The sequence below is a fragment of the Phasianus colchicus genome, chromosome 7 (assembly GCF_987193195.1).
Source record: "Phasianus colchicus chromosome 7, bPhaCol1.hap1.1, whole genome shotgun sequence".
Lineage (NCBI taxonomy): Eukaryota > Metazoa > Chordata > Aves > Galliformes > Phasianidae > Phasianus > Phasianus colchicus.
The window spans coordinates 7047534-7061211 of NC_143442.1; the positions used below are offsets into that span (position 1 = coordinate 7047534).

The 13678-nt window shown below is 38.2% G+C and overlaps 1 protein-coding gene across 2 annotated transcripts in view; it reads left to right on the top strand.

Moving 5' to 3' along the window:
- NCKAP5 (NCK associated protein 5) overlaps nt 1–13678 on the top strand; it is a 442999-nt gene that overhangs the window by 316221 nt on the left and 113100 nt on the right. For both annotated transcript variants that reach the window (XM_090143560.1, XM_031590720.2), the window contains one exon: nt 12753–12902. In XM_090143560.1, coding sequence (XP_089999686.1) covers nt 12753–12902 — 150 coding nt within the window. The remainder of the gene's footprint in view (nt 1–12752; nt 12903–13678) is intronic.

Below are 13678 nucleotides of genomic sequence, written 5' to 3' on the forward strand. Positions count from 1 at the left end.
GACCGAGTCAAACCTGTAAAGCTTGGAACGGCTAGGAAAGCACCTCCAGCACCCACTGCCAGGCAGTAAGAGACCGCCCCACCCGGAGGGGTCAGATCCCATGACTTCCGTAATGTATCGGGATAGGTACCTGGAATTGGAGCATTAACACTTTAATTCCGGTACATGATGTTTTGATGTGGAATACTGAAAACCAAAAAAAAAAAAAAACATAAAACCATGACAATATATACATGTATATATACGTATGTATACATATACACACACACACACATCTTCTTATAAAGATACAGAACTTACTGAATCTGTAAATAGTACCATTGTTTTTAAAGCCATCCTTTATAATCATGCAGTTACCTTGTAGAAAGTGTTCTGAGTCATACCTGTTCTCTGTAATAAGGACGATACGATCTCCACTTAGTACTCTTGAGAATCAGTTTTTAGTGTTGTTTCACAGCCATGTATTTTGTAACAAATGAGGAGATGCCAGGAGATCTCTGTTGTGACTTATCAACATATGCCCCATATTGTCTGACACCACACTAAGTCAGCTTTAGTGTGTGTACTCTGTTCAAATTAATGTCTGAATACATCTGTGCAATAAATGCTTTTGATCTATTGACCATTGTCTACATATTTGTTTTTTACAAATCTAATTATGGTTCTGGGATTTATGAAATTGAGTTCTTATTATAATATCAATAAGCCTGACTCCAGAATAAATATTGTTGCTAATGAACATTAAATGTTGCACAGTGATCATGTCAGAGGAATAATAATAAGATAGAGCCTAGAGTGTACAGTATTATTACAATGTTGTGTCATGTCTTGTCAAGATTCTTACTGTTAGCAAAATATTCTAACCCCTTCCATAGAGCTAGCTGCCCTATGGGAATTTAATTTGCTGGACTTACAGATGGATGATGTGATTTCTTTAGGGTAAATGACTATAGAAGCAGGATTGTAAATAAAATTCTCTGTTACTATTTTGCATAATAATAATACTGGGAACATTTATAATGAATGCTCACATAAATGTAGATATGAATACTTGTGATTTGAATTCATGTGAACCATCATGCTTCTTGCTTAAGTGTTTATATGATGAAAAGATTCTAATGTATGAGCTTTTATGTTTCAAAGGGGCATTATCCAGCTACAAGTAAAACTTTGAAAGGCCAAACCAATACCTCACATATTACTACTACCGTCATTCAAGCTACTACTACTTTATTTTACAGGGAAAGTGATCTGCAGAAATAATTGTGAGCAGTACTTCAATCCAAAAAGATAAAACAAGCACCACTGCAGACTCTTCTTCCTAAGTTTGTGCTTTGGATATCAAAAACTAGAGTCAGTTCCCTGCTTGATCACATTACCAAATATCTAGAGTCTTACTTGGTTACATATCACTCACTGTCTTTCAGATTTTCTTTGAACTGCTTTTCTGTCAGTGTACAGTAATCAAAATAGATGAGGAAGAGTGTCTGTCGTAAGTTCATGATTTGTTACAATTCTGGAATTGTCAGGATGGGCAGTAAAGCTCAGGACAGACATGGCATCAGAGGGGAAGGACAATGTGCCGTTTCAAGCGCTGTGTTCAGGAGATTAGATTTTGATTCCTTCCTTTGACACAAATGTTTCTGTTTCCTTGAGCAAATACACTTCATCTGTCTATTATTTTACCTTTGTCTATAAGAAGGTGGTAACAATATACCTTTTTACTCTCAGGTACATTTAAGATGACATCAATGTGTATGAACTGCTGTTTCTGATAACAGGAGCATTTATAGCCAAATAATGAGTAGAAAAAGATAAAAGTAAAAAAAGACTTTTTATATTTTGGTAGACTTGAAAAAGGCATATTTCTCCCAAACTTTTGCTCAGCATACTATACACTATTACTATACTTCTAATAGGAAATGAATCAATTGCAAGTGGAGCTATCCTGTCTTATATTAAAAAATGTAGAAGAGAATTTTTGCTGTGGGGAAATAAGTACTCATGACTGAAGCCTTTGCAACCTTTTCAGAGCCCCACTGTGCTTCTTTGAAGTAAACTCTCCAAAGGAATACTGCAGTGGGGAGCAGATTCTTTCCCCTGCTGGGAACTGACATCCTGGCTTTTACACAGCCTGACCCCATCCCCATCTAACATCATAGGCCCAGTCATCCTTGAGTGTCTGTGCTAGGAAATTTGTTGAGGAGAATGAACCCATTCTGAGGTCATTGCTGTAGAGTCATCATCAAGCAGTCCGGTGAAAGACTGAATGGGGATTATGGGTAGCCTTAATAGTTGGATGCTTCAGGTTTCTTTGGCCCTGGGTGTAGCTGAGAGCAGGAGTTTGAGTCCTTCCATATCTTTCTGATAGTGGTAAGTGTCCTTTCTCATGTTTGCCCCTCTGTCCATTTTGGCACCCATCAGACTAAACTCACTAACTGGTAGCAGAAAGTTTGAACAATTGTAGCCTAGGAATTTAGAGGGACTCTTCAAGCCAAGTAAGAGCTGGCTGGGTGGTGGTGGGGATCTTTGGTCTGGAGGGATGACAGGATTTGGTAAGTAACTTCAGAAGTGATTTCATAGGTTTCAGTATTTTAAGAATGGCGCACAGAGCCCCACGGGGAATATCTGTCTCATTCGCAGAGATCACCACCAGGGCAGTAATCTGTTCATGCTGCAGTTTCACTGGAGTGGCTCTGTGCTTAAGAAAGTTCAGGTCCATTTTCTGCCTTCTTGCTAGATGTAAATATGTGTTCATGTGCCTGCCTTAGCTACAAGTAAGAAAGGAGATTATGAAGACTCGTAATGACTCTTGATACTGATAACTTCAATACAAAAATAAAATAATGTCAATTCTAAAAGACCTTCATCTCTCAGTTGTGAAGCCTGGAGTGTTTTGCTAGTTGCTTTCTGAAATAGGCATCTGTGAGGTGAGACTACATGAATGATGCAGGCGTATTTCAGGTGGCAGTGTTGGCCAAATCAACCTGATTTTCTTGTTGGTGTGTTTTGTGAGAATCAAATGTGGAACAGTTGTTGAGGCTGTCACTTCAAACTTGGACAGACGTTGGTGTCAACAGCTCTATCATGAGAAAAAAACCTGTATCTGTTGCACTATAATTTTATCTTTACACAAAATTATGCAAGTTTAATGTTCAGGCCATTGATGTGTAACGTTTTATAGAAGGGACATGTCTTGAATTGGAAAAATGGCACTAGTTGAATTCCCTAGTTGAAATCCACATAGAATTTTTAATGCCAACTTCTATAGCAGAGAGGAAATAAATAGTTAAAATTAAACTCACGTCTCTGGGATGGAAGTGCACACAGGAGACTACATCAGCCAGATCCCCTCATCTACGAAGGAGAATATTACAAGGCAAAGCCTGGCAGTTTTGTGCCTCCCAGGGAAGGACTGAAGTGGAGCCTCCCACACTCTTGGGAGCTCCATTAGAATTGTTGGACTGTCAGGTACATGAGGACCTGGTGTTGTTCTGCTTTTTCATGCAGAGGAATCCAGGACCGGCGCTGTAACAAGTAATTCCTTACAGGTTTTTCTTCTGGTGGCTTTCCACCAGTGTGCAGAGATTCTGTTAAATATTTGTTCCCATATTTAACTAAATTGAGGTTGGATTCTTGTCTCCAAAGGAGGGTGATGTGTTCTTCATACAGTGTTCAAAACTACAGTTTTGTTGTAAGGAACTTGTGTACAAATAGTTTTCCCCTTTTGATCATTTGTTTATAATACAGCAACAAAATAATGGAGTTATGCTTAGCATAACTGAAGTCTTATAACTGAAATTTGCAATGTGTGTGTCTGTGTTTCTCAGAAAACAAGCTGCTCTCGCCTTCCCAGGATTTTCTATATATCTATAAAAACAAGTAGTGAAGATTGACTGCTATGATGATTCTATTATGTATTATAATTACTGTAATTCTCCATTTATATTTTCCTTGACAATATAGTATTATTGTATTATTTTTATCTTTTGCTTTATCTTTCCGCTAGATCTTTATTTTTATTTTTTTTTGAATGAGTGCACAAAAACCGGCCCATATACATTAGCTGAATCCTATACGATGAAACAGGCATAACAAATTCATAGACACTCTGGAAAACAAGATGATGAGGTGATTCACAGCCTGACAGATGAAGATCATCCTAATATGTACAGAGACTTCTCATTTATGCACAGCAGGTTACCTGCAGCCTGAATCTTGCCCTTACTGGTGTTCTTATGGCCGTCTTTTCCTTAATTCACGGGTTGTATGTGAGAAAAGAGTATGGCTCTAACATACCACTGCTTAGTCATCTTAGTCATCCTAAGAGATTGCAGTAACCTCCTGGAGTTCACAGCAGCTATCAGATAACCTTTCTGCTGTTTGGAGAGATGCCAAAATCTTTGAATGTGGAGGCCAATTTATTGGCCTGCTGCAGCGTGCTTCCCGTGGCACCCAGTGGTACTTCCAGCCCAGCTCTGACTCTGAACGGAGCAGTGGGATCCCCATGGAATTGTTGTCAGCTTCCATCTGGCAGCTGCTTTCAGAGCTCCCAGGTCTGAGGTCTGTCTGCTGGCACTTGACCAAAAGATTTTAATGAGGCAGTCTGGCCTGTCCCAACTCTATCTGGATCCATGTTGGATTGCAGAAGCATTTTGTTGACCTAACACTGTGTTGCCCATCCTGGGCTAATACTGAAAAGGTTCTGGTTGAGCAAGAGGATCTAGCCAGTAATAAGAACCATCTTTATCTCCCTAATTCTGAGTGAAGATAATGAATAAGAAATAAGAGAGACCATTTATGTCAATCATTTGAATTCTGGTTTGTGTTCCTTGGTATTCCAAGGCTGAAGGTCAAGCCATAGAGTCATAGAATGGCTTGGATTAGCAGGAACCTTAAAGTCCATCCAGTTCCAACTCCCTGCCTTAGCAGGGACACCTCCCACTAGACCAGGTTGCCCAAAGTCCATCCAGCCTAGCCTTAAGCACCTCCAGGGATGGAGCATCCACAGCTTCTCTGGGAAACCTGTTCCAGTACCTTACCACTCTCATAGTGAAGAACTTCCTCCTAATATTTAATCTGAACCTACCCTCTTTTATTTTAAAACCATTCCCTCTTGTCCTGTCACTACACTCCCTGTTAAAGAGTCATTCTCCAGTTTTCCTGTAGATTTCCTTTAGGTGATGGAAGGCTGCAGTGAAGTCTCCCAAGAGACATCTCTTCAGTACGTCCTCATGGGGGAGGTGCTCCTCATGATCCTCATGGCCTTCACTGTACCTGTTTCAGCACCTCTGCATCTTTCTTGTGATGGTGGCCCCAGCCCTGGTTGCAGTAGTCCAGGTGGGGCATCACAAAGGCAGAGCAGAGGGGATCGGTCACCTCCATCTCCCTGCTGGCCACCTCTCTTTGGATGCAGCCCAGGATACAGTTGGCTTTCTGGGCCAAAGTACACGTTATCTTTGAAAATTATTTAAACATAAGAATGGACATAACAGTATGCCAGTACATATATGTTTATTCTGGAAATGTTCTGCACTACTGATCAAAGAAAAAAACTGGTTATGTAATAATATACTTTTTTTTTTTTTCCAAATCCCACAGGTCTCTTCTTAGGTCAGCTTCAGTACTTGTGCTCATAGTGTGAACTAGTCTGTTAATATATTGCTCTCATTCTAAAACATTTATTAATACTCATCTTCAGATATGTTCTTTAGAGCTACTTGTGATATTCCCAAAAGAAACCAGGTACAGAAAACTGGATCAACAAGTGTAAGTTCTTAGGGGACTTTCTTGTGGGAAAAAAGAAAAGAAAACCACCACCAACAAACAGCATTTGAACTGTTTCATTTCATTAAAAAGAGCAATTTGGACTTCATCCAAGTGGTAAAAAGACATTATTAAAAACAAAATGTGAAAGGGTTGCAAAGGGAATAAAAATAGGCTTCTTTCTAGCAATTTAAATCCAGAGTAATTTCTATTACCTTAATTACATAAAATTTACCAAATGAATTTTCAGAATAGTTTGGCTTGTTGGTACTTCAGTCAAGGATAGGTATTTTAATGCTGCCACTTCAGTCTAGTGTAGTTAGTTTAGTACTTACAGACTCATTCAGGAAAGTTAAAATGCTGCATATAGATTTGGTGAGAGGAAAGGTGATTACTTGGAGAGTGGTACTAATGAACCAATGAGTAAGGAGAGTACCTCCATAAAAAATCTTGGTGCGTGTTCTCATAATATCACATACACACGAGGAAGAAACAGCTTAGCTCTTGAAATATCTTTTTTTCTTCTGCCAGTGTCATTGCTATTGAACATTGGTGCAGTGTTCCATTTTGAAAAGGCAACAGAAAACAAGCACACTGAGCATTGCCTTTCCATCCCCATGCCTGAGGCCCACCTTGTAAGAGTCAACTCCGGAACTGTCACTGATTTTGACAGCTGAAGTGCCAGGGAGGAGGGTGATGCTGATAATGTGAGTGTCCATTTACTCAAGCTGGGATGGTGTCAACAGCAATAATTGGCCACACGTTAGAGTAGCTCACTTCGATACCCCGGACTGACTTTCAGATGGGGACCTCTGAACAGGACATTCCATCTACTCTTACTGGTCTACTAAGTTCACTTTTTAGTGATTACTGTGAAGGCTTTCTTTATTACAGTCCTCTTGATCCAAACTTTGTCTAAAATATGTATTTCTGATACAGGGAACAGCCAATGAAAGCATCACTGGGAAGCTTACTAATGTGACTACAGAATGCTCAGTAGGGGCGATAGCCTGTAAGATTGAATGTTTTGAGAGAAAAAATAATATGTAGAACATTTGGATTGATAAACGAGTGGTAGGAGGCTCGTATCAGAAACATAAAGAAAGTACTTTGTTCTCTTTTCCATCACCCATATTTAATCTAGGGAGTGTTATTGCTCACTACGTTCGATCTGTAAGTCAAATCCAGAGATGTAAAACAAAAACTTCTATGTTTTTCCTGACAGTGGTAATGTTAAACTGTGAAGAGTTTGGGATGATTCTGTAAAACATTCTTATATATGTGCATTGCTTTCCTTTTCTTCAATTTTTGTCAGCTTCTTCTGAACAAGAGCTATTAGGTAAACAAAAATGTATAATTATTGTATCTGCTGATGTTCTATCTAAAGCAAAACTATGTTTTAGTCTGTGCTTCCATTGGGGGGAAATGAAACACGAGAACAGCTGAATACATAGGTACAGGTAAATCGGGTAAAAACAGAAGTCGTGTTTAATAGCTTTATATGAGAAATCATTTAGACTGTGCCATCTGGTTGTATGTAATTTTTTAAGATTTTAAATGAACTGCTCAGTTTTGTTTTTTTTTTTTTAGACGTGGGTCATGCTTTAATCACACTGCCATTGCAAATAAAGCAAATTAAAAAAAATATTGCAGAGAGCCATATTCATGTGAGAGTGACATCAGTAACTGGTCCTTTTACAAAGCATCTAATAGGAGACACTGTGAATTCATCACTCCTACTTCACATTGCTCTGACTTAATGTCCTTTCTGTACTTAAGGCTTGACTAAATGAAACAGGTTGTAAAACACATCAGAATATACTGCAAAAGTGTCAAAGGTCATTTTTAAGAGGCATTGAGCCACTTAAGGAATTCATTATGAGAAAAGAAAAAAGATTATGTCAGGGAGAGAAAGGTGAGTAGGATGATGCTGGAAAACATTTTAAACCTTTTTAGAATTTTAAGTCAGTAGTCCTTGGAGCAATTGCTGCCTTTTTTCAGTTTGTGCAGTCAAATTGTTTGAGCTCATTGTGCATAGCTTGGGGCTGTTTTTTCGTGCAAGTACAAAGAAACCCTCATCTACTATTTTTATCTACATTGGCAGTCTGAACATTCTCTTTTCATATCGCTCACTTGCAGTGAAGAATAGTGCTGAACACTAGGAGGTCTGCAGTGAAAATACACTGAGAGTACATAGTCTATGAATATATCAAGACTATAGAATGGCCTTGCAAGAAACAAAATTTAGAATTTATTATCACACGCAATTCTGTATATGGTTTCATAAATTGCAGCTCAGGTTTTGGAGGTTAACAGTGTGCCTTTGTGACAGCAGGAAAGTGTTAAAAGTGTGCAACTAAAGGAATGTACCTGGATTACCAATTAGTTAGTGAAATCCAAGACACTGTACAGTGCCTACCTTTTTTCAAAAGGCCTGGGGAAGCTTCTGAGACATGTTCATGGGAAGTGCTAAATGGTTTCAAGCGCTGAGCTAGTGAGCTTGGGCTCCACATTGGCTGGATTCTGGGCTGCATGCTACCACTGACTATATAATCTGCTAGTAATTCCACTGCAAAAAATGCTCAGTTTTTTCTCAAGTGTTTCTAAGCAATCATAAGCACTAAATTAATATGTGTTCTATATATATTTTTTTCTTGTGTGTGTGTGACTTAAGTGTGCTATTTGGAAAAATGCAGGCATTAATCAGAATAATTTGAATTTGTAACCCTTATAAAATCACATATGTACAATATGCAATATATATACGTATACATTTCAGAAGTTGAAGAATGAAAAGGAATTTAAAAAGAAAAAAAATGAATTCTAGCATCACAATCTGACATTGTAAATGGGCACAGAGATAGTTTGAGAGATCTTTACTGCATTGCATCCAAAATGCTGTACTTCTGTGGAGGAATTTGTGTTAATCATATGAGCATGATCTTTAGCTTCTGTAAGTAAGGATGCCATTTCTAATTATTACTTGTCGACTTCCAGACAAACAAGTCATCATCAAATACTCATTGAGAAAATCAGCATCTCAAAGATCTCAATCTTTTTAAAATTCTTGTTTGACTCAAGCAGAATTTTGTGACGTGACCTTGGGAAGTATTGCTGTTTATAATCAGTACTGTAAAGTACAGATTCATTTATAACATGTTATATTACTGTAGCCACTTCTCCAGTGAACTTTGCGATGTCTGTGATTCAAGATCCTCTGGATAACCTGTTCCAGTGACCATATATCAACCTTCATGTTAAAAAAAAAAAGATCATGATCATGTTCTAACGTGTTCAAAAAGATCTTCTCATCAAGCAGCTTCTAAGAAAAGCCTTGCCTCTGTCTTCTCTGCTTCCTACTATCAGATACCTTTCTGTGCAGTTGTTTCCTGACCTGTATTGGTGCATGAGGTCCTTCCTTCCTTAGTGTAAGACTTTCCATTTCTCATGCTGGCAGCTATAGCATAGGCTGTACTGCAGCTGCTTCTTTTTTTCATGTTTTCAATGAGATCTCCTCTTGTGGCAGCTTGGTTAACAGTGTTAAAGATTCCTGTTTTCTTAAAGGTTTTTAATTTGTATAGGTGATTCCTGCATTGTAAAATTGCAAATTAGGAAAAATTGGAATGTGAGGTGCCTAAGGAGCTATGTGATCATTTCACGTAATGTGTTTGTCGTTACGGCTAGAGAAGAGCCCTGATTCCAATTAATGCCTGATCATTTTTTGTCATTGTAAAAAAGGAAATCTAGAACAGATTTCTTCTGAGCTTTTTTTTTATTATCATTCTTTGCATCGTCAGACTTTTAGCCGTCTTGTTTTGATGTTTTGTAGATGCAAATTGAAATATTCTAAATGGGATTCATTTTTTTCCACCTTTGCACGTGTGTATGCTGTAATTCCTAAAAAACAACTTAAGAATGAAGAAAGAGAAGGAAGGGCAAGCCAAGATATTACCAATGAAACTTTAAAAGTACAGTTTTGAGGTGGCAGTGGGTAAGAAATAGCTGTCTAAGCATCCCTTTGACATTTGTCTGTTCCTTGGAAAGTTGACTTCTTGAAGGAAGGGCACTGAACTCAGCTCCCAGTGAGTAATGCTGGCTCCAAAGGCTCAGCTTATTGCCTACCTGGTAAAAAGGAGGACGTGGTTTCTGAAATAACTAGTTTGATGTCTTTCATCTTTTTGCAAGTTTCCATATGATCTTTCCTATCACTTTGGTCATTCCTTTATTTATAAAAAGTGGAAACACTTTCTTGTCCTGCACTTTCAAAGGTGGGCAAGACTGGCTTTAAACATTTATTTATATTCCCACATACTCCAGAAAAATTATCATTTGGAATTCCAAGTATATTTCCTGCTCTCTTAATTTATTGTTATTTTCTACTTCAACTAACTGAAAGCCAACTTTGTAATGAGTCTCAGTCAGGTCACTGCATTGTATGGCTTCATAGATCAGTGTCTTCAGTGATTTATATCTTCCCATTGATTCTAGAAAGCTTGCCATTTCCAGGATGCTGGCTGTGTTTTCATCTGTTGTTTTCTATTGGCTGTAGGACCTGCAGTGTTTGATCAAAGGGTTCATCGTCAGTATACTATTTGTTTGATTTATAGAGCAAACTGTGTACGTAGAAATAATGGTCAGGGTAGGATGTCATTTGAGATTTGCACCATACTGTTGGTTTCAGGAAAGCAGCAACAGTTTAAACCAGCTTGAGAAGCTTCTGCAAGATGGGACTAGATAGTAAGTTTCTCATTAATTTCAGTGGGAACAGGTCTGCAGTGAAGAGCATAATCCTGGTTTCCGTATAGAAAGATTTGAATATTTCATATTCTTATTGTCTCTTTGTTGACATAGAGTATTAGAGACGTCAATGAAGCTTTACTGTAGAATTCTCATCAGGCTGTTCGCATATCAGTATAGGCTTGAGTCTTGAATTCTAATTGCTCTGGGGAGATCAAGAGCGGGGCTCTGGTTTGTCTTTCATTGCTATTATTTTTGCCTGCCCAACTTACTGCCAGAGCACAGTTTCCACCTGGAACCTCTTCATAGAAATGAAACTGCATTGATCAGCAGGATAGCGTTTGCTCTGCCTTGCTGTACTTCTGACCTGAGAGTATATTGCTCTTCAGCTTGCAAATCCAGCCCGACTTTAATTGTTCAATACATGAGGCATACAACAGAGACGTTTTAGAAGTTTCAAACAGTGGTAACACAAGCAGTGTAGGAACCTAGGGGGAAAAAAGAGCAAGCTGTTCTATCCCATTTTTTTGCTAATCAGCATCATGTAGGAGACCTGTATTTCCTCTTGCAAGATTCTCTCTTCTACCCTTCTCTGCCTCCTCCTTGCAGCAGCTTTCTTTGACATTAGCAGGAATCTGTCCTACCCAAAGCCTTGGTCATCTCCCCCTTAACTTGATTTTAAGCACAAATTATATTTATTCTACAGCTTTTCCAGATAGAGCTCATGATATACACCGGTTTATTAGTAAATGTGTGAGCTGTACTTACACATTCAGGCAGAGGTAACAGTATTAAATATTTAGATATTTTCTCATGCACATCATAGGATATCACAGGATATTTATTCTTGAATATGCCATTACTGTGCCAAGTTCATCAGATTTTGTAATTAGAAGATGAATGGGTTACTTCCTTAGGTGATAGATGTCAGGGATTTACTCTGATTGAAGTTGCATTACTCCCCCTTCTGTGATGAAATATCACAGGCTATACTTTCTTCTATCTCTTCTATGTATGTGAGCCACATCCAGTACGTGTCTCTCTCTCTCTCCCCTAAAAATAACTGTTTGTGTTTGAAATACAACAAAGAGGTAGCTATGTTAAATTAGGTTTTGAGTTCATTGAAATGCACTCATCAAGATAACTTGAAGGGAAAATGGTTTAATGGCTCTTTTATGGATGCTCTATCACTGTGCCAGGGAGTAGCAAGCAAGAATAAAACATGACTATACTTATGGTTCCTTTGTGATCATGACAACAGTAATGCTGGATGCCTGATGGAATGGCTCTTTGAAGTAAACTTTCTGAGGCTCTGTGCCTCATGGTTGGTGTCAGAATATTCATTGAGTGAGCCCATAACTTATAAAACTGATTTTTGATTTAAGTTCTAACATGGTAGTAGTCCATTTCTAATCTAGCTCGATTTTTAAAAAGATGGGCTAAACATGATTCACAGTGCTGATTTTTAATTCATTTGTGTTTATGGATTTTAGTTAAGACAATGTTTCGCTCTTGAAGAGTTATCAGTATTTGCAGTTATTCAAGTTAGATTGGTTCTTCGTGAAAATACACGTTCTTTCGCTTAGATAGCATTTTTGCTTTCTGCTTGTAATCTTGATATTTTCCTTACTCTTTATGTATAATTAATGGTATTAGAGTGATTCAGCATTCAAACTTAGGATTTTTGTAGACATCTTTTAAAACTAAACAGTGATTAAACAGCAGCAGCTAATAATACCCAATCTGAGTGTCCTATAAGAAGTGAGGGCACTTCTGAAAAATTTGCTGTCAGTTGTATATTAGTGTGGATCTTAAAATCAGCATTTGGGTAATAGTTTGGTTTTTAGCCCAATATTTAGCACCTCAGATCTTAGCTCAAGATGATGAAAAAGTTAAGTATATCGGACATGATGTTTGCTTTTCCTTAATAATAAACTACTTTATATCTCAGTGTTTCCATTGAAAGATAGTGTGTTCAATTTTCATTGCAACTTTTAAAGAAAATGCAAGTTATTCTATTAAAAAAAGATGAGTTCCAAATTGTAAAAATCTAATGTAAGTGTAGTAGTTCATTGTTGAATTGGCCTAGCAGCATATTTAACAAACCCTTTGTGACTCCATTTAGTAATTACAATAAATAGTAACTTCCTCTGTCTTTTTTTAATTTGTATAAAGGGAGATCTGAAGATACCTGTATAGTTAACTTCATTTCTTCCTGTGAGTAATGACATTTAAAAAAATTGTTTCAGGAAAAGCTGTCAGAAGACAGTAGGAAATGCAAAGAAGGTATGGAAAAAAATCACACAGCAGTAGATGAAGATTCAAGAAGTGAAAGCAACAGCACTGAAGAGGAAAAAGAAAAGACAAAATTGCTATTGGAGCGTTTGAAAGCTCTGGAGGTAAGAAATACAACAGTTTCACACATAAAAGCCCACTCTGCCCCCTGCCGTATTCATTTATTCTCACTGATTCTTCCCTGTAGTATAAATCTAATCTTTCACAGTTCACCTATACTCATGTTAGGTTCCATAACCTTGAATGCAACTTCAAGATCATGTTGATACTGGATGGGGTGCATCTATGGGGCAAGAGTGTTCTTGGCAGCAGGCTGGCAGGACTTACTGGCAGAGTTTTAAACTAGATTCAGCTGGGGCAGAGCTTGTATATCTGAATGACAGAGCAGAGCTAGGGAACACTGCCACTTTAGGAAGCAATGGGGAAATACCTATGAATTGTCTCAAAGAAATTAGGGAAGGCTCCTCTACAGCGATGATGTGTCCAGTTGTCCAGCTGAAGTGCCTCTTACACCAGTGCAGAATGGGAAACAAGCGGGAGTTGGAAACCACAGTGCAATTACAAAATGATGACTTGATTGCTGTTATGGAAATATGGTGGGATGAATCACATAACTGGAATGCTGCAGTCGAGGGCTAGAAGCTTTTTAGGAGTGACTTGTTGTCTGTCACTCGGGGTAAGAAATGAAGCAGTGGAGGTAGGATGCCCACATGGCTGAGGAAAGACCTGCTGGTCAAACTGAGATGTAAGAAGGAAAAGTATAGGCAGTGGAAGCAGGGATGTATGGCCTGAGAAGAGTACAGGAATGATGTCTAGACATGCAGAGATGGGATCAGGAAAGACAGACATGAAACTAAATTTGGTAAGGGATGCAAAGAGT